This window comes from Heteronotia binoei, chromosome 21 (assembly GCF_032191835.1).
Source record: "Heteronotia binoei isolate CCM8104 ecotype False Entrance Well chromosome 21, APGP_CSIRO_Hbin_v1, whole genome shotgun sequence".
Lineage (NCBI taxonomy): Eukaryota > Metazoa > Chordata > Lepidosauria > Squamata > Gekkonidae > Heteronotia > Heteronotia binoei.
Genome location: NC_083243.1, coordinates 77,943,737 through 77,965,472, shown reverse-complemented (window position 1 = coordinate 77,965,472; position 21,736 = coordinate 77,943,737). Strand labels below are relative to the sequence as shown.

General features: G+C 43.4%; 1 protein-coding gene across 1 annotated transcript in view; it reads right to left on the bottom strand.

Moving 5' to 3' along the window:
• Nucleotides 1-755: 755 nt before the first annotated feature.
• LOC132590165 (protein-L-isoaspartate(D-aspartate) O-methyltransferase-like) overlaps nt 756-21,736 on the bottom strand; it is a 36,396-nt gene continuing 15,415 nt past the window's right edge. The window contains exons 2-9 of the mRNA XM_060263098.1: nt 16,826-16,967; nt 15,184-15,288; nt 14,838-14,869; nt 12,664-12,768; nt 12,072-12,192; nt 8,639-8,724; nt 5,918-6,087; nt 756-1,203 (exon numbers count right to left, since the gene is read on the bottom strand). Of these exons, the coding sequence (XP_060119081.1) occupies nt 1,191-1,203; nt 5,918-6,087; nt 8,639-8,724; nt 12,072-12,192; nt 12,664-12,768; nt 14,838-14,869; nt 15,184-15,288; nt 16,826-16,937 (744 nt within the window). The 5' untranslated portion in view covers nt 16,938-16,967 and the 3' untranslated portion in view covers nt 756-1,190. The remainder of the gene's footprint in view (nt 1,204-5,917; nt 6,088-8,638; nt 8,725-12,071; nt 12,193-12,663; nt 12,769-14,837; nt 14,870-15,183; nt 15,289-16,825; nt 16,968-21,736) is intronic.

The following is a 21,736-nucleotide window of genomic DNA, read 5'->3' as shown; positions in this document are numbered from 1 at the left end:
TTATACTTCATAACATGCTAAATTCTTGTTGGAATTAAAAAGATAGACCCCTGTGCAAGCAGTGAGTTGTTACTGACCCATGGAGTGATGTCACATCCTGACATTTTCATGGCAGACTTTTTGTTATGGGGTGGTTTGCCATTGCCTTCCCCAGTCATCTACACTTTATGCCCCCAGCAAGCTGGGTACTCATTTTACCGACCTCAGAAGGATGGAAGGCTGAGTCAACCTTGAGCTGGCTACCTGAACCCAGCTTCTGCCAGGATTGAACTCAGGTCATAAGCAGAGCTTGGACTGCAATTCCGCAGTTTACCACTCTCCACCATGGGTTGGAATTACAAAGCATATATTCTGAGTCAGCATGGTGTAGTGATTAAAGTGTTGGACCTAGGAAATCCAGGATTTGGAGCTCCACCCTGTTAGGGAAGCTTGTCAGATGACCGTGGGCCAGTCGCACTCTTTCAGCCTATCCTACACACAGGGTTGTTGTGAGGCTAAAACAGAACAATGTAAGCCACTTTGGGCAAGATATAACTAAAGTAAATAAAATATGTATCATATCCCTCTGTATAGTTGACAGTATTAACTATGTAGTCAGATCAGCAAAATTAAACTTGTATGTATAGTATCTCAGCACCAAAAGGGAAAGCTAGCATCACTGTATCCTTCCTAAATGGAAGCTAGGTGGACTTCAGAAGAACTTGATTTGTTTCAGCACACTTCAGTGAATAAATGAAAAAAAAAAAACAAGAGCCAGGTCTAATGTTTTATTAACTTAGCTATTACAAATCCATGTATTTGCAGTAGTAGATGATCACAGGCGAACATTTTTCAAGTAGCACCTAAACAAAGAAGGTGCATTTAAAATATATTAATTTAAAATGGGTGTGCATGCATCTTTCCTTCTACATCTACATACAGGATTTTTATAATCTACAAAAAAGGACAGCTGGACCAATGTTAACTACTATTCTTTAACTTACTTAAATGTTTTGTCACAGCTCCAAGAATTCGTGGGGTTAAAGATACTGTTGTCAGTTGTTAAGGTTTCTCTCCTCATAACCCAAAATTGTATTTGGGATAGTATCAAGAGGTTCATTTTATCTATTTGTATATGAAGCATAGAAATGCCTGTTCCAAACACAGTTCATAGGCTTTCCAAGAGATCCTTTACAAATAATTTAAATCTTTTAAATTTCATCCCTAGAAAAAGATAGACAATGGACTGTTAATATCATATCATTTCTAAAACCCAGTTTGCATTTGCTGTTAAGAATATTCCCAAAGCTGAGGCAACATTGCTTGCCATGATTCCTTTTTACTATAAACAATTAGTGCAACGCTGTGCATAGTTTTTCCAGTCTTAGCCCTTGGAACTCAATGTATTAGAGTGTAGTAAAGGACTGCGCTGTATATCTACAAACTTATTTTGTTAAAAAAAAATACTGCTGGAAGCAAACTACAGCTATGTCATTCTTATCTTATTTCTTACTCCATTCCATCACCATAGACAGTTTTAAGCAGCAAAAGTCAAAGTTAAATGTATGTGGTCCAGACACAGAAATGTTTGCTGAGTTTCAATTTTTAGTCTGGAAGTTTCATCCACCAGGCTTCATTTTCTCAGTACAGAATGATGGGCATAATGGATGAGATCCCCTGGGCAGAAAGGGAGGCAATTTTCACCAGGTCTTCCTTCTTGTTCCCGACCCCCAGCGTTTCCCCTTCATGCTATTTCTGGACTGCCCTGTCCCTGCATCAGCATTTCAGGAGGCATTTTAGGTTGCAATGGGAGGGGAGAGGCAAGGAAGTCATACTCTGCTGCCATTTGTGGTAATCTGCTTGTGTTTTGTGCAAAGATATTTGTTAAGTCATAGCTCTGTCTTAACAGTTCTTTCAGCATGTACAGAAGACTACCTGTTTTCTCCCCTTTAGTTTCATACTGTGCATACTCATGCTTACAGCAAGCTGGAGAATGGAGGTTTGTGTGTACCTCTCATATCCCTATGTGCTCCTTAACTGAGACAGAACTTCCAGTTGCTTTGTCTGCATGTGAATTGTGTGGTGGGGTGTGTGAGAAAGACAATGAAGTCCGCAAAATGTAGCTGTTGTTAAACCAAGACACATGGACCTGTCTTATACTGAATCAGACTCTTAGTCCATCAAAATCAGTATTGTCTACTCAGACCAGCAGCAGCTCTCCAGGATCTCAGGCAGAGGACATTCACATCACTTGTTACCACATCCTTTAAACTTGAGCTGTTGCCCCAACACTGAGCCACGGTTCCATTGCCGCCCCATAGTGAGGAAAAGGATTGTCTCACGTAGTACGTGTGAATTCTGAAAGCCCTCCAGAAACCTACAAAGTACATCATGAGTTCAAGAACAAGCTCTAATTCTAACTAGTTTCTCTGTTCCAACTATACCAAGCTTTGTGTGCAGCACCTTCCTGCCAGAGGAAAGGATTATGCCCATATTGCTATACCTATTAAAGTTTTCCTAATATATGCAAATTGGGCTGAAGACAATGTGGACCCGTACTTCAAAGTTAAATTTTAGTGATCAGACTACTGGCCCCTTTATGACTACATCAACAATAGTTATTTCATCTACATTCTACTATGTATATTATTCTACCAATTCTACCTATTACTCTCAAGTAGTATTGTAGTTCCTTATCCTCTAGGTCATGAGACACAGTACCCAGCACTTGGTTCTACTGTTTTCCTGAGAACAAGGGCTAAAAATTAATGTGATTTTCCCTTATGCAGTATCTAACTGATTATATTGCTTACTACAACTGAAGCACTATTTACACCACAGGGAGAAAAGGGATTTGTACACCCTAAAAGCATTATATAAAATTAAGGGGCCTCAATGCAGGATGTACAGGTTTATCTATTATAATACATGCATAGCCTGATGCAGGTTTATTTCGAAGAAAATCCCTTTGAATACAGTGGGGCTTACTTGTAGTTGTGCATAGGAACACAGGACAACAGATCAAGCATTCTTCCTATCCTACTTCAGAACTGTTGCAAGGGACAAAGTGGAACCATTTGGGTATATTGGAAGAAACATGAGATACCAATGTGATTGTTATTTATTACTAGTTTAGGAGGTTTGTGTCTGGCAGAATTTTAAAGTGGTAAAATACAGCTTTATATGGAACTAGGAGAAAGCCCGTTGTGAAGAAAAATACAACGGGCCCTAGGAGGAGGCTCTGGGCGAGTGCCTGCCACCCTTGCTGCCTTCCCTCCCACCCAAGTGAAGGGATTTACCCCCCCCCCCTCACCTCAAGGGGAGCTAATGTCTGCCATCTAGAGAACAGCTGTAAATCTGAGTGATCTCCAGTGCTTCCCCAGAAGGAAATGGCATTGTACCTGTCTGAGGTCTTATCCCTTTTCAAACCCCACCCTCTCCAGGCCCCAACCCTAACCTGGAGTCCGCAACCCTATCTCCTTTCCTTTATCTGCCTTCTGACTTCAGCTTTCCATTGCCTCCCCCTCCCTGAAGCTTCTATATAGGAAAATGACAGTCTTTCTTTACAGGGTGGGGGGACAAAGCAGTTTGCATCATTCTCCTCTTCTCCCATGTGATCTGAACAATAACCCTGTGAAGCAGGTTAGGCTGGAAGTCTATGCCTGGTCCAAAATTACTCAGTCAGCTTCCATAGCAAGAATCTGGGTATGGCAGATCCTACTCTGAAGCCCTAACTCATATGTCCTCCTCAAATTCCACCACAAAATCTCCAGGAATTTCCCACCAATTTGGAAAGGTACCACTAGCCACGGGTGTGTGTGTGCATGGCCCCCCCCACCTTTATGGCTCCTCCTTTCCTCAGCCCCTGCTCTCTCCTGGCTGGCACAACTTCTTATCCTTTGAAGAGGCCAGTTTAGGGAAGGAGGGGGAGCGAAGTCTTCTCTAGCAGCCTCTTCAAAGGATAAGAAGCCACACCAGCCTCATCCAAAGCAGTAAGGAGCAGCCGCGGCACGGGCAGGCGGGGCAACGGAGCACAATGCTGCCTTGCAATGCTGCGAAGGGAAGGAACTTCCTTCCCTTCAAGGAGAGTGGCGGCAGCCATGAAGGACCAGCCGTGGGAAGGTGGGGAGAGAACGGGCGACAAAGGGAAGGAGGGCAGCAGTAGGCAAGGCCCTGATGACAAAGGGAAAGAGGGCGGCCTGATCTCCCCATGGCATTGGCGACCCCACCCCCCTCCGCAGGTCACCTCTCCCCCTCCCTCTCACTCACCCACCTGGCCTCAGGACAGCTGGGGGCGCCTTGGAAAAACCCCAGGAGCCCGCTCTTTACTGTTGCTGGGTGGGAGGGAGGGGGAGGTGCTGCGCAGAGGGGGTGGGGCCACCAGAGAAGTGGTGGCGGAGAGAGTAGGGGCCACCAGGGGGGTCCCTCCACCCCAAATTTTTTACTGTGGGCCCCCCCAACGAGAATTTTCTGGCTACGAGCCTACAAGTACCCCCTTCCAGGTTTGCTGTCTTCCCACCCAAGTGAAGGCATTCACTCCGTCCCACCTTAAGGGCACCTGACCTCTGCCATCTATTTGGATAGCAGTTGTAATTCCGAATGATCTCCAACTCTCACCTGGAGATTGGCAATAGTGGTTCCCCAAGAGGAAAGGCCTTTCCCTCAGAGGCCTGTAGTGATCCCTTAGAACAGGGGTCCTCAAACTACGGCACGCGGGCCAGATGCGGCCCGTTGGGTTATAGCAAAATCAGACCGGAAGTGACATTCGACCTAAACTCGTGTTAGCAACGCACACTTCCGGCACCGGGCTGAGGTGGCGGAGACAGAGTGTGAGGTGATACCGAGGTGAGGTGAGTTCCCAGGCCGGGGTGTGTGGTGTGGGGAAGGGAGAGAGATGCAGAAGACGGAGAACTGACAGCCCGCGGCCTTGTACAGTAACGGCAGTCCGGCCCTCCAATAGTCTGAGGGACAGTGAACTGGCCCCCTATTTAAAAAGTTTGAGGACCCCTGCCTTAGAAATTTCCTACCAGCCTGGAAAGGTACCACTAAAGGCCTCTGGGCGAGTGCCCCCCCCCCACAGCGTGGCTGTTTTCCCACCCACCCAAGTGAAGGCATTCACTCCCCCCGCCCCCCACACTTCAAGGGGAGCTGATATCAGCTATATAGAATTTCCTGGCATGGAGTCAGCAACCCTGCAGCCTCTAAGGAAAGGAACAGTCTTTCTTCAGTGTGTGTGTGATGGTGGAGGGGGGAACCAAAGCAGCTGGCATCATTTTCCTCATTTCTCTCCCCCCTTTGATCTGAACAACCCTGTGAAGGCTTCCCTATCTCCTTCTCAGGCAACCATCTTGGGGCGAGGTTGAGGGGAGGAGGGAGTGAAAGACAGTAAAGGTAGGACAGCCATGCCCTCTGAGGCAGTGCCAGGCTCCCTGGCTATTGCAGTGGTCTTCTGAGGCTGTGCGTGCTGGAAGGCTGTCTGTGTGGGCTGTTGATAGGGACTTTTGTGAGGCCGCAGGAGCTCTGCAGCCCTTTCTGAAGCCGGTTGATAGAGAAGAGCTAAGAGATGTGGCTGTCTTTGAGGTAAGACTGCTTCTGGCAGTTTGTTCAACATTCCTGGGCCTGAGTAGGCGTGGCAGGGAAGTCAACCAATGGGATGCCAGATACACTAACTGACATGTGATAGGCCAATTGTTTGTTCTCAAAATATTAGCGAATGGCCTTCCTTGGTTAGGTCATGGCGATAAGAGAATTATTACTATAGATAAGAAACTTAAGCTATGAGTTTCTTTTCTGGGGTTCCCAAAGCACTTCCCTCACTCTGCTCTTAAGAACTTTTATAGTAGCTGCACTGCACATAAGTCTCTTTGCATTTCTTTTCACAAACAAGTGAGCTTTCCCCAACTGCCTTGCAAAAAAGAAAGGCTAATTAATATTTTACCGAGGCCACTGTTTCTCCTTATCTGTCAGAGGAACATATATTACATTCATCAGTTGCTTCTCCATTATTTGTCCATTTTTAGTTTTGTCATACTGCATCATAACCTGGTTTCCACCCTCAGGCCCTACTGGCAAAATTAGTCGTCCTCCAGGTTTTAATTCATTCAGCAACTGGTAAAAAAGAAACAGAATCAATCAGGTAAATGGGACATAAAATGGAAACTGAGATCAGCATTCCCACATAACAGGGAGGAGAAAGCCAAAACTGGACATTAACATCAGGTCTATAGCAAGTGCAGAAGAAAGTATTTCTTGCTGATACTCTGAGAATGCAAACTTCTCATCTACTTGTAACCCAAGCTGAGATGAAATGACCAATTTATTAGTCCTATACCAATAATGAAAAGACATAATTCTACCTATTTTGCTTTTCCTATTTCTGAGCTGGCTATTCTATATCAGTGAGTGAGAGGTTTTAAGTACAGTTATTCCCCAAGGGGAATAACCCATAGAACAAATACTTGGTATCAATTCAGCACTGTTCCAGCAAAATTATTCCTTATAGAAAACAGGTGTAATGTTCTCAATTTGTTGTTGTTCAGTCGCACAGTCGAGTCCGACTCTTTGCGACCCCATGGACAAAGTCACCCTGGCCCTCCTGTCTTCCACCATACTCCAAAGTATGCTCAAATTCATGTTTGTTACATCAGTAACACTGTCCAGCCATCTCATCTTTTGCCGTCCCCTTCTTCTTTTGCCTTCTGTCTTTCCCAGCATCAGGTCTATAGCAAGTGCAGAAGAAAGTATTTCTTGCTGATGCTCTGAGAATGCAAACTTCTCCAGTGAGTGCTCCCTTCTCATTCTCCAGGATCTTCTCCAGTGAGTGCTCCCTTCTCATTTGGTGGCCAAAGTATTTGAGCTTCAGCTTCAGCATCTGACTTTTCCAGGGAACAGTCTGGGTTGATTTCCCTTAGGACTGACTGACTGGATCTTCTTGCAGTTCAAGGGACTCTCAAGATTCTTCTCCAGCACCACAGCTCAAAAGCATCTTTTCTTCTGCGCTCGGCCTTCCTTATGGTCCAGCTCTCACAGCCATAGATTACTACTGGGAATACCATCGCTTTGACTATACGGACTTTTGCGGGCAGGGTGATGTCTCCACTTCTTATTATACTGCCCAGGTTCACCATAGCTGTCCTCCCAAGGAGCAAACGTCAATTTCATGACTACAGTCACCATCTGCAGTGATCTTGGACCCCAGAAATGTGAAGTCTGTCACTACCTCCATAACTTCCCCTTCTATTTGCCATGGTGTGATGGAGCCGGATGCCATGATCTTAGTTTTTTTGATGTTGAGTTTCAAGCCTACTTCTGTGCTCTCCTCTTTCACCCTCAACAAGAGGTTCTTTAGGTCCTCCTCACTTTCTGCCATTAGAGTGGTATCATCTGCATATCTGAGGTTGTTGATGTTTTTCCTGGCAATCTTAATTCCGGCTTGTGCTTCATCCAGGCCAGCATTCCACATGATGTACTCTGCATATAAAGTAAATAAGCAGGGTGACAATATACATCCTTATCGAACTCCTTTTCCTACTCTAAACCAATCAGTTGTTCCATATCCCATTCTGACAGTTGCTTCTTGACCCTTATACAGGTTTCTCAGGAGACATGTGAGGTGGTCTGGTACTCCCATCTCTTTAAGGACTTTCCACAGTTTGTTGTGATCCACACAATCAAAGGCATTAGCGTAGTCAATGAAACAGAAATAGATATTTTTCTGATACTCCCGTGCTTTCTCCATAATCCATCGAAAGTTGGCAATTTGATCTCTAGTTCCTTTACCTCTCCGAAACCCAGCTTGAACTTCTGGTAGTTCCCAATCTACATACTGCTGTGGCCTAACTTGTAGGATCTTTAACATGACCTTGCTGGCATGTGAAATGAGTGCAATGGTGCGATAGTTTGAACATTCCTTGGCATTACCCTTCTTTGGGATTATGCTATATACTATTCACAAAACATTCACCATCTACAAAATTGCTGAAATTAATTGCTACAAAAATTGCTACAAAAACAAAATTACAAATAGCTGCCAGATTTCCAAAGCATTTTCTCATTTTCTGAAGAAGGTTGTTTTATTTAGATTCATTAAACACTATATTTTCTGTAAGTATAGCTGTATGGCACATCATTTAGTATTATTAAGGTTCCTTGCTACAGTCAGTCTGACTGTATCTAGTAAACATCTCAGTGGGAAAAGTTTCTGGTAAAACCATTAGTAATCTATGAGCCTCTGGGGAATCTAGTTAAATTGTATCTCACAATATTTTAATTATGATTTTATCTAAGTTCAATATAACCTAATTCTGACAAGACACTAGCATGAATTAAATAAATTTTCTAGAGTCACAGACCACTGACATATTTAAAATAACTTTTTGAATATTTTTGCAGTTTGGCAGATAGAAAGATGCTAACAGAAAGGAATTTTAATAGTGTTTTTTCTTCTTCTATTTGCAGAATTCAGAGAGTCAAAACTCTAGACCCAAGACCATTCTTGACCAGAAATCTCAGTGTTTGAAGTGTTCCTGTTTTATCTTCTCCAATGACAACAGAACATTACATTTTCCACAGCAGTCTACTAAACTTAGTAACAGATTTAATAATTAACTTCTTTAAAGACTCCATCAAGATGGACCTTGGTTTTTTCTTTCTTTCTTACCTCCCTTGGCACGGTGGGTGCAGCTGCTCCAACATGGATGGCATCATAAGGGGCTTCTTCAGGGTACCCTTTCCTGCCATCTCCAACTGCGGAGACAGAATGTATAAAGGTTCTTGTTCAGATGACAGCTGCTCCTAAACCATTCACGTCTGTCTTTCCTGTCACTTGAAGCCTATATGTAGGCAAGACTTATATGCTGATTATGTTAGCACAAGTGGGACCCATGAAACTTGCAGGAGGGGTAATCCCATCTCCCCCCCCCCACACATTGCTGAGTCTTAGAGCCCAGCTGTGGTAGGGTCTGGGAGCTGCTCTGAGCCTGGAGCAACTCCAAGTGCCTGCTGCTGCTGAGCCCAGAGTGCTCCTGGCATCTGTGGTGGTGGCAGCAGGGCCACAAATGGCTCCTGAATGGCTCGCCATGGCTCCCAGGCTCCATCACACAGATAAGAAGTAAACAGGTTTCTCTGCACTTGTGCAGAGAACACTACACTACTTCTGGGGGAATTTTCCCCCCACTAGTACTTTTTTTAAAATCAGATTTTTCTGCATACCTGGGGAGTTTGCTGAAAAATCTGTTAGGCTCCATGTGGCTCTGATCCATGAGTTTAGCTATCCGCAGATGGGGGCTATGGGTGACCAACAGAATAAAAGACTGGAGAGGTGCCAACATAATATGGAGGCCATAGTGATGGATATTTAGCTCTTCAGTATTTTGTTCTAGGCTAAATGGGATTGGGAAAGCAAACAGTATACTTCTAGATTTTGGCTACAAAGAAGCAATCCTATGCACAGTTACTTTTAAAATAAGCCTTCAAAGCAAGCTGTCCGGATTTGGTTTTGGTTTGAAATTGAGTTTTAAAAACTGATTTAAATGGCCATCTTATATGAGCACTGCCAACTTTATATCCAAGGACTAGCAATTCCACATAAATCCCCCTGAGTTCATTAGAGCTTGATCCTAATTAAGTAGGTTTAGAATCACTACTCTGTTACTTAAACCTTTGAAGTGGTGAATTGGGACGAAAGCAGCTGATGTAGTAATATGAGAATTACAAGAGTCTCTCTCTTGCACAACAGAATTAGGGATTATTGGATTCCATATATCTGCCAGCTAGGGCCATTAGATTTCCCAGCTCCTAATTTAACTTTCACAATTAACACACCACACTCCAAATACATTCCCACATCTTGGTACAGTTCTAAGTTAGGGCCACCTACTTAATTTCAGCAGCATTTTCAAAGTCAGAGTGTTTCTTAATGTTAAGTGAGTTTGCTGTTTACATCAGAAAACCCCCAGAAAGATAATTGGCAAAAAGTTGAAATAATTTATTGCATGGCACCTACTCAGGTCTTGAGTTCAGCAGGAGCTCACAGGAGCACAGCTCCTGAACTTTTCTGACAGTTCCCCCTCTTCCTCTCCACCTACCTTGTCAATTGAATAGTAGGTGCAGCTGCTGCATAACAATCCCTGGATTAGGAAAGTGGGCAGCCAGCCAGTCACCAGGAGCTTTGCCACACCCCCAAGCAGCCCTCATTAATCCTTGGGAGAATTCCGCACCACCCTTTCTTCACTTCTTATATGATTTTGGGTGGCTTGCTGACCTTTTGACTGGGGGGGTGGGCGGCCCAGGTGAGTGAGGCCTGCTTGGGCTGGTTGGATCTCTAGCCAACCCAAACAGGCCTTGCTCACCCAGGGCTCTCCTTTCTTGCATCAGGTTGCTTTTGGCTGGGGGTGGGTGACGTATGCTGATGAGTTATGCTAATGAACTCCGCCACCTATTTTTCTACAAAATGATTCCTGCATCGGCTTCTCCGCATATTTTCAGGTAGGACTACTGATTTAATTTATATTCAATACAGAGCAACTGAATGCATTTGAAAATGTTTACTCTGACAGATATGATTCCATGGAGCACTGCAGGCCATTAGCAAGTTACCTGTTTGAAAATGCACAGCTACCACATCATGCAGAATGCACATCGGCAGCAGTCAGATACAAAAGAATGTGACTCCCAAACTCACACCTGCTGCTTAGTCACCAAGAGACAAAGTTATCTCACACACTCACCTAAAGACTTGCCAAAACAAAAACAGGTCTTCACTAAAAATAAAAAGGCCTGAGGACTCTCTGCAGGTGGAACTCCAGAGCAAAGTTTCTGCTATACTGAAGCCCCAGTTCTTTGTCATCAGTCTAGCCTCCAACAAAGATAATGCACTATTTTGGGTCCCCTCACATGACTTAAGTGTTTGAGGAGGAGACTTGTAGTTCTCCAAGATAAATGGCGTAGGTCGTCTTATCTGAAGAAGTGTGCATACACACAAAATCTTATACCTTGAATAAAACTTTGTACCACTGGACTCAAAACTTTGTTCTGGTATAGGTCTGGTTTGTCATAAAAGTTGATATCAGTAACAGCAAGGCAACCTAGTTCTCTCTCTCGCTCTCTCTCTCTCTCGGCTTGGCTTCGCGAACGAAGATTTAAGAAGGGTGCAATAGTCCACGTTTGCTGCAGGCTCGCTGGTGGCTGACAAGACCAATGTGGGACAGGCAGGTCCGGCCACAGCGGCTGCAGGGAAAAGTCTGATTTAGGGTTGGTCCTGTAGCAGTGCGATTCTTCCTCAATCTCCTTTTGTCCTCAAGACCAGCTATGCGTGTGTTCTCAAAGGAAGAGACAGCCTGGTGGATGGTGTGCCTCCATGCTTTGCGATCTGAGGCTAGGTCAGACCACTGGTGATGGTTGATGTGACAGGTGCTAAGGGATTTCTTCAAGGAGTCCTTGTACCTCTTCTTTGGTGCCCCTCTATTTCGATGGCCGGTGGAGAGTTCGCCATACAGGGCAATCTTGGGAAGGCGGTGGTTTTCCATCCTAGAAATATGCCCTGCCCAGCGCAGCTGCGTCTTCAACAGCAGTGCCTCGATGCTGGTAACCTCTGCCCGCTTGAGGACTTCAGTGTTGGTCACAAAGTCACTCCAGTGGATGTTGAGGATGGTGCGAAGGCAGCGCTGATGAAAGCGCTCAAGGAGTCGCAGGTGATGACGGTATAAAACCCACGATTCGGAGCCATAGATGAGGGTTGTCATCACAACCGCTTTGTAAACATTGATCTTTGTGCCTTTTTTCAGATGCTTGTTGCTCCACACTCTTTTGTGCAGTCGGCCAAATGCACGGTTTGCCTTTGCCAGCCTGTTGTCAATCTCCTTGTCGATCTTGGCATCTGAGGAGATGATGCACCCCAGGTAGCTGAACTGCTGGACTGTCTTCAGAACTGATTCACCCACAGTGATGCAGGGAGTTCTCACATGCTAGTCAAATGCACCTCAGCATTACTGCTGAACAGCAGTGCCCATACTGAAGAAACTTATACTATTCCATAAGGGTAAATGGCTCCCAGTAAAATAATTTGTACCACTGCTACAAACTAAAGAGCTTACCTAGAAGTTTCACACGTCCGGAGCTAAGCAAAGTTGGGTCATCCTCTCTGACATTTCTCATGGATTCATGAACCAGTTGCTCAATGTGTTCAATTCCCACTGCCTTTCCCGTGGGACCCATCTGTAAGTGGAACCACATATATTTCAAACTGTGTTGTAGCTACAAATTAAAACTGAGGATTTTGCTTATTGTGATTATTTTACAGCTGGACATTTATATGCAACATCTTTATCCAGTCTCAGAATATCTGAAGGATATACTCACAGCCTCTTTATGGTAAAGGAAATCTGTCGAAGTTCCTCAAATGATTGTGTTAGGTAATGTCCGGGATAGAGAAAGGCCATTTTCAGAAGCTTCTAGAGACTAGCATGTGCACATTATTTAAAACTGAAAAACCTGGTGTATCCATAATACCCTAATTTAATTTATCAAATCAATTTGGCTCAAGGGAATACTCCATTAGACATTAAGAGCTTCTAATATATATCTCACAAGCTGTTCTCAGAAGAGTCTCAAGTGTTTAACAAAAATGGATGCCTTCATTTTGCCACAGATTCCCAAGAAATTGAAGTATATATATATTCTGCTTACCATCCTAGCAAAGCATGCTGTGAGATATCCACTTCCTGACCCCACATCCAGTGCTTTTGCTCCTTCCACTAACTGATCCTTCAATAACTCAAGAGCATGAGCATGCTGTAGAAGCAAACAATATCTCATAATCTCTAGTACACTTTACAATCCCTGTTCCCAGGGCCAATAAAAGGGTATGGTTAAGTGCGCAATACCAACAAAAATTGAGAAGGTGTATAGTGGGATTTCCCAAACCTTCCATTAGGCAGGCATATCAGAAGGAATGCCACACAGTTCCTGGGCTATCTTGCATGATTTTGAAGATACATGACAGAAGCATGATTAAGTTTAGAGATCACATGTCCTACGCACTTCAGTGTCTGGCATTTTCTGACTATCTTAGGAAACAGACTATTATTGCTTTTTGATCCAAATAAAGATAAAGAGGCTAGCTGTAAATTGCAGGATTTTGAGCACACAGCGCCTGCAGATGAGGGCATTGTTTTTATACTGTATTATCCTTACACCTAGACTATGCTTCTGTTCCACCAAATTGTAGGTATGTGCACTTATGCTTTTAAAAAGAATTTGTGCACACAAATTGATAAATTTGACACCAAAAGATACCAGCAGATATTTCAGCTAAAAAAAATCCTCCAGCCCAAGTTATTAGGATATTAATTTCACAAAAGACCCAGTGCATCTCTGTGGCACATGAGTATGTGGCGCAGAGTGGTAAGCTGCAGTACTGCAGTCCAAGCTCTGATCACGACCTGAGTTCGATCCTGGCGGAAGCTGGGTTCAAGTAGTTGATCAAGGTTGGCTCAAGGTTGACTCAGCCTTCCATCCTTCCAAGATTGGTAAAATGAGTACCCAGCTTGCTGGGGGGTAAAGTGTAGATGACTGGGAAGACAATGGCAATCCACCCCATAAAAATTCTGCCTAAGAAAATGACCCGGTGCTTGCACAGGGGACTACCTTTAAGGTAAATAATAACTTGACAATGCTTCCAAGAAACTGGAAGGGCCACATTTCAGTGGCAAAACACATGGTTTGCACTAGGCTTCCCAATCCCCAGGTCCCAGCAGGGGATCCCCCGGTTTTACAGGCTTCCCCCCGCCCCCAGCCAGCTAGCCAGCAGGGGAAGCCACGCCCCCACAGCCACCATGCAGCTCTAGATCTTGGGCAGGTTTAGAAACCTGCAAACAGGTCAGTTTCAAAATGGGTGTGTGTGTGTGTGTGCGCCTTCAAAGTTGAGCAGGAAGTACTTCATGGGAAGGGTCAGCAACACAGTCCCTGCATTTGTTTTGCTTTCGTTTCAGAGCAACTAAGTGTGTGTGTGTGTGTGTGAGAGAGAGAGAGAGAGAAAGAGAGAGGGAGAGAGAGAGCAGCATAGTCCCTGTTCTTTTCAGATGTTGTTGTAGAGGAACCAGACCCAGTAAGTGTGTATGTGTGTGTGAGAGAGAGAGAGGGTTGCCAATCCCCAGGTTTGGAGGGCCCCCCCCACTTTAGAGTCATCAGGAAGCGGCGGGGGGTGGGGAGGGAAATGTCTACTGGGCAATTATTCCCTATGGAGAATGATTCCCATAAGGAATAATAGGGAATTGATTTGCGGGTTTCAGGGGCTCTGGGGGGCTGTTTTTTTTAGGTAGAGGCACCAAAATTTCAGTATAGCATCTAGTGCCTCTCCCCAAAATATCCCCCAAGTTTCAAAATGATTGGACCAGGGGGTCCAATTCTATGAGCCCCAAAATAAGGTGCCCCTATCCTTCATTATTTCCTATGGAAGGAAGGCATTTAAAAAGGTGTGCTGTCCCTTTAAATGTGATGGCCAGAACTCCCTTGGAGTTCAATTATGCTTGTCACACACTTGCTCCTGGCTCCGCCCCCAAAGTCTCCTGGCTCCATCCCCAAACTCCCCAGATTTTTCTTGAATTGAACTTGGCAACCCAAGTTTGCACGCAGAAGGTCTCAGATTCAATCTTTGGCAATTATACTGAATTGGAATAGGACCGAGTCTCAACAGAACTGCAGTTTATCAGAGCGGATAGCACAAAGCTAGATAGGCAAATGATCAGATTCAGAACAAGACATTTTCATTTGTTCCAGTACTTCCGAGGTCTCTCTACTAAACACAGTTACTGCACATTCATCCTCAAGCACTGTTTAACACATGTGAAAGTAGGCCTTACCATGTGAGGTGCACTGATTGTAGCCTTGTACCCTGAAAGAAACATTTTCTTGATGTCAAGACTTTATAGCAACTTGAGCATTTTCTATGGAGTTGAATTGCCACTATCACAAAAAAACAAATCCCTTCCTCCAATTTTCCTAGTCAATTTAAAGATTTCCTGCTTCCTATAACATTAGCAGAATAATATTTGTTCCATCCACAAAAACTTTCCAGAATCCACTTCTGTAGCCAAAGCTGAACTCTCAGTCTCTGGAAGTTTCAAGCAGATAAAGCTCAAGTCTTTGTAATCATTCATAAAGTGCAACAGTCTTTATTAATTGGCAAATGTCTATGGCATTTCTTACCAATGGACTGAGGAGAGTCCATATATGGAAAATACTTGATGTAGTGTGCTCGATCTGTGGCCAATAATACATCAAAGACTTGCTGAGACTTAATCACACCATTTTCTACAAAAGAGTGAACAGAAAATGAATAAAACAGATCACAGCTGTATACATTCATGTCAGCTCAAACACACAAAATAAGACTGTAATTACATAATCTTGCAACAGCTTTGGGCTACTGACTGAACCTCAGTTAAATAAAAAATACTTTGTGTCATTAGTTTTATGTAAAATTAACACTAGTTTTATGTAAAACTAACACTGATCTGTCCAGTTCAAGGAAGGTGGTCTTTACAAACCATAATATATGACAAAGTACCAAATAAAAGAAGCCAGTTTTTACCTCAGAAGTAGTAGTTTGAGTCAGGTTTATGGAACTCTAGGAAGACTGCTGGAGAAAAGTATCAATTTACCTAGATTTAGCTTGTATGACTACTAACACTGCATTCCCTCCATACAACAGCCCCTTCCAGGGAAAAGACCCACGTAATTGGTCCTCCTGTCTACATCCCTTTAAACATCAGTACACTGAAAGAGCCCACAGAAAAGCAGCTCCCATGGCAAGATCTCTTGGTTTCCAATCAGGAACTTATAGGTGGATGTGCAGATACAGAAAAGGTTGCAGTTAGCCACCCTGGTTTCTTTTTACAGCAGTGCCTGCTGTCATACAAGCAGCAGAGACATTAACATGCTCATGTTTCAGATCACTAGTGTGTGAAGGGCTCAAGAGTACCAAGCATGGATGTATTTCAAAGGAAACTTAGTCAAAGGAAATTTAGTAGAAGAAATTGCTATCTGTAGTGGAGCTCAACCACTTCATCCACTCCATTGACAGAATGTTTTCCTATGCTAAATACTTAGAATAGGTTTCATTTCTTGCTTAAAGAATTAATAATCATGAATGCAAAGTAATCAGAAAGACATGCACTCATCACTTGTCTTGTAGCCTATGTCCAATTACAATTCTTTTCCCCACTTTATTCGTAACCCACTGTTCTCCCATATGGGGACCCAAAGCAGCTTATGTTGTTCTCTCCATTTTATCCTCACAACTACCCTATGGGGTAGGCTAGGATGAGAATGTGTGACTTGCCCAAGGTCACCCAGCAAGCTTCCATGGCAGAGGGGAATTCAAACCTGGGTCTCCCAGATCCTAGTTTGACCCTCTAATCACTGTACTGCACTGGCTCTCCATATCATCCCTCTACCAATATCTACATTTCAAAAACGTTACAGAGACATCACCCTTTTCCTGGATGGCCCAGGCTAATCCAATCTTGTCAGATATTGGGAGCTAAGTAGGGGTTGCCCCTGGTTAGTATTTGAATGGGGGACCACCAAGGATGTCCTAGGTCGCTACACAGAGGCAAGCAATGGCAAACCACTTCTGTTCATCTCTGCCTTGAAAATCCTGGGGGGTCACCATAAGCACCTTCCACCACCACAGCAACATCACTAAGAATAAATTAGCATGTGTTAGACTAACACATTCAGGGCAACTCAGATTTTTTTTAAATTAAAGAGGCATACCCACATACCCAGTCATTTCAGCCAATTCTTTGCAAATGCACCTGGGATGCAGAAAGCTGTCTGTACTCACTGTAAAGATTGTTGATCAGTTCCACATGTGTCTTCCCAGTCGAAGTCCAGGCCATGGTTCTGGTCAGCAGTAGTCGCATCAGCAAGGTAGCAAAAAGCGCTGTACAGCTCATCACACAAAAATGTACAGGGGGTTCCCAGGCCTGAACAGCCAGTCATGATGAAGCAAAGTGGGGGGGGGGGGGGAATGTGTAAGGCAAGCTCATGTAACACTCAATAGAAACCAAATCCTCTGTAAGCAGATGCAGCCAAGTTTAAGAATAGATGCACAGACATAAAAAAGAAAACTGGAAAATACATTTGCTGCCAAAGTAAAATACAGACTACTTGACTAGTAATACAGTTTGTGCCACTTCACTTTGGCAAGTGTTCTTTTTTGCATTACAAGTACAGTACAACTCTTTCCTACAGTCAGACTACCCATGACTCCATCTATTATCTGTGGACTGGTTATCATGTCATTATTTTAAGACTTGCCAGAAATGCAAGTTACACACTAATTTTCACAGAATCTTGATACAAAAAGCAAGGAGAAAGAAGGCTCACACATTGACAATTCATTACAAAATTTTGCCTTCCCTACTCACTCTGACATATATTATTGCTCATGCTTACCTAATTCCTATCTCACATATCCCATTTACGAATTAGGGAAGGGAGATATAAAATGAAGTCTCAACTCCTATTCCAATAATTGCTTTCTGTTCAAATATAGGTCTTTTCAGGATAGTACTGTACTGATTTTGGTTCATGTACCCGACTCTTCTGGAACCAACTCAAGGTGCTGGTTATTGAAATCACAACTGGCCTGGTCTGCTTTCTTCTGTATATTTTGTCTTTTCAGATAAGGGAATGAAGCTTTCCTTCATGTCTCTTTTTGGAGGTTTCTTCTGAAGTAGTGCTAGCTTAGCAGTTTCTGGGGAAACCCACCAGCTTGCTTCCCTACTCTGCTCCCACTAGCAAGTGATTATATGATGATTTCATCTCCAGAGGAAATACTCAGTAACATTCTAGAATTTTAGGATAATATGAAGAAAAAGCTGGAGATTGAGTTAATATTTTTGATTTTGGCTCCAAATAAAACAAATATTATACATTAAAGAATATCACCCACACACCTTTCAAGTAAAGATACTGCAGTGCATCATTATAAGATTGAAATCATGTTCTGGAGAATGACGCTACTCTCAGAAAGAGTGGAAGGTAAATCAATGATAGCATTTATACAATATCCTAATTTAAAGCAGCTGTTCTGGGGGAATAAAACATCTAAGCGGAATCGCATCAAGGCACCAGACCATGAAGTATGAAGTGCCAACAGTCCTGTTAGTCTGTGTTGAAGCAGTACTAGCCTATCAAAAACACATGCTCTGTATATAAAGAGCAGTCTTACCTAAAGATGGAAACATTATTTTCTATAAAGACTAACAGAGCCATACATGAATAGATCAAGAGGACTATAGTACTGGAATTCAAACCAAACTCCTAAAATTGTAACAAGTTAATTGTATGCCTCTCAGTTAGAGTTTAAGAGTTAAGCAAACACTGCAAGAGACATCCCATCTGGCAAACACGTATTCATAGTAGAAGCAGCCACGGCATTTGAATGCTATGCCAATCGTGCAACACCTCCACAATACTTTGAGCTATTTTTTCCTCCCCTGAACCATTCGTTTTGTTATGTATGTGGATTCAAGAGAAGACTTTGGATATTCCCGCCAGGCTCATTGGAGCCAGGCAGACTGAGCTTGGGGACTTGGGAACAAAGGGCTAGCAGGATCCAAATCCATGCAGCCCTAGACCAATCACAAGCCCCCACCGGTTTGAATGACCGAATGATGTGCTAGCGCGGGAATTAGGCTTCCCAACCCTCCCGCTTTGGCGGGAGACTTCTGGGTTCGCAGCTTCATCCCCCGGTCTCCAGAAATCAGGAAGCGGGGGGGGGGGGTGGAGGGGGGGAGAACATACCTGTAGGGTTCATGTTGGTGAAGAGATCCTGAGCAGTTTGTAAATGTCTGCCCCTTTAAGGCTGGGCAGGAAGGAGGAAACAGGAAGGGCTTCGGAGAACGGCCCCTCCCTTTCTTTGCTTTCGTTTTCACAGCAGGCAGAGGGAAGAAGACCCAGTAAGTATTTGTGTGTGTGAGAGAGGGAGGTGGCAGGGAGGAGGGATTCCCTGGTATGGAGGCCCTCCCCCCCCTTTAGAAAGCGTGTGTGGGGGGGAGGGAAATGTCTACTAGGCACTCTATTATTCCCTATGGAGAACAATTCCCATAGGGAATAATAGGGAATTGATCCGTGGGTATTGGGGGCTCTGGGGGGGCTATTTTTTGAGGTAGAGGCACCAAATTTTTAGTATAGCATCTAGTGCCTCTCCCCAAAATACCCCCCCAGTTTCAAAACGATTGGACCAGAGGGTCCAATTCTATGAGCCCCAAAAGATGGTGCCCCTATCCTTAATTATTTCCCATGGAAGAAAGGCATTTAAAAAGGTGAGCTGTCCCTTTAAATGTGATAGCCAGAACTCCCTTGGAGTTCAATTATGCTTGTCACATCCTTGTTCCTGGCTCCACCCCCAATGTTTCCTGGCTCCACCCCCAAAGTCTCCTGGCTCCGCCCCCAAAGTCCCCCAGATTTTTCTTTAATTGGACTTAGCAACCCTAGCGGGAATCCAGAGATGTATATAAGTTGGGCTGGTAGGCCCCATCCTCAGTCTTGTACTATAACTTTTACTATGTGATTCCTATTAAAGAGCTTGTTATCACTTACTCCAAGACTCTGCCATGCATAGAACCCACTATATTATACATTTATTTCACTATATTATACATTTATTTCATACACTTTCCCTTACTTGCTGGAGCTCTATAACTATCTTTTTCTGTATTGATCCAGCTAATTCTTTGATTTATTCTGTTTTCCTTTGATTCTCTTAACAATACCATCTACTTCTCCATTGCTTGTACAAGCAGGGAACAATTTGGAAATCTGACAAAAATCTCCCCTCCAGAATTCAACAAGTTCTCAGTCACTTGGCCAGACTAGTTTCCCTTAACTGCCTTTCAGCTGTTCTCAACATCCCATCATTGCTAAAACATTTGCAGCCCTCATCAGTCCAACCTTGTTCTTCAGTCACCAGGGCTTTTTTTTGAGCAGGAACACACAAAGTTTTATTCTAGGTATAAGCTTTTGTTTGCATGCATACCTCTTCAGACTCACTGAACCAGAAGTCATCAGCCATTAGCTATTGGTAGACGATGGAGAGAGTGTTGCCAGGAAGGGCTAATTAGAGTCAAGATGTATAGGTAACAGAAATAAATACAGCTAAGACTGGATGAAGTCAAGTTAAGACCTATGAATAGCAGCAAATTAGCATACAGCATAATAGAAGAGTTAACAAACAGATGCAAGAACTGAATGGTATTAGCATGTGTAGATTCAGGTAGGGAGTGAATCTACACATGTTGGTCTGAAGCAAATGAACAAAGTTTGAGTGTACATGCACACGGAAGCTTATGCCCAGAATTAAACTTTGTTGGTCTTAAAGGTGCCACTGAACTCATACTTTGTTCATTAACATGTGTAGTGAGATAAGAAACCGGTATCTCTGTTAAGTACTGGGGGTTTCATTGTCCTGAGTGTTCTCATAACTTGTAACTCAGCAGTCTCCCATTCTAGTCTGTTCCTGAAATTCCTTTGCCATAGACTTCCGGGGGAGGAAAGACTTCCGGGGGAGGAAAATGCCGAGCTGAGCTGCCTCTCGTAACGGGAGCAGGCTGGAACTTCTGTTCGGGGTAGTGGAAGGCAAATTAATGCCTACTGCCTACTTTTCTCAGTTAGAGATTAGTCCAAGACATGCACAGAAAACTTTAATGAGATTTACCTTGGCTAAAAGGGAGCCCCAGGGGGGACTTTTTTGAGGCTTTGAGGGGTCTCAGGGGAAGTTGCATAGTCATCGTCTGCAGAAGTGTCCAGAGTCATTTATTTGACATAAGCTCGTCAGGATCCTAAGCTTCTTGGACATTAAACATCTAAAGTTTTGAAAGACCAGTGGAAACTTGGATAATTGGAAGAAAAGGTACAGAAGATTATTTTTCATTCCGGAGCTATTTATAGCTTAAAGGGACAAAGTTAAAAGGTGGGAAAAGGAAATATAGAGAGCGTGGAAGAAGAAGGAAGGAAGAGGTGAAATTTGGATTTTATAAATATAATGGACAGTGTTAAAAACTGCTAAAAAGTGGGAAGGAATTTATTGTTTTGTCTACTTGCGGTTTTGGAAAGAAAAAAGCAACATCGTCATACTGGAACAGACCTGCAGCACATCTGAGCAAGACAGGAAATACGTCAAGTATCGTGAGATCTCCTTGTGACTTTGTGGCAACAAAAACAGGAAATAGTGGAAAGAAAACCTACTCTAGGAATATATACCATTGAGAAACATCGGCGGCCATTGCTGGGAGGCTAAATTAAAAACATTGTTATAAAAAGAATTCGGGACAGTATAAATTGTTGGACTCAACTGAAAAGAGGGTACGAAGATAAGAACTATTGGTCATATTATTTGTGTGGTCCTTGGAAATTTTTAAAAGGGAAAAGAAATTGCAAGGAGTAATAAAAAGTTGCGGCTGCCATTTTGGAAAATTTAAAAATTTACAAAATAAATATCTGGACTTTGGGAGCTCAGAGGACGGCGAAATTGGGCTTGCTGTAAAGGGCAAGTCCTACTCTTTTGAATCTGATAGTCAAAATGAAAATCGGTGAGATCTAAAATTTCATTGTTTTTTGAAGGGTTTAAAAGTTTTAAAAATTTATATTTTGGTCTAGGAAGCTCTGAGGAAGGTGAAACTAAGCTGATTATAAAAAGCAAGCCCTAATCTTTTGAACCTGACAGTTAAATCCGAAATCTGTGAAGTTA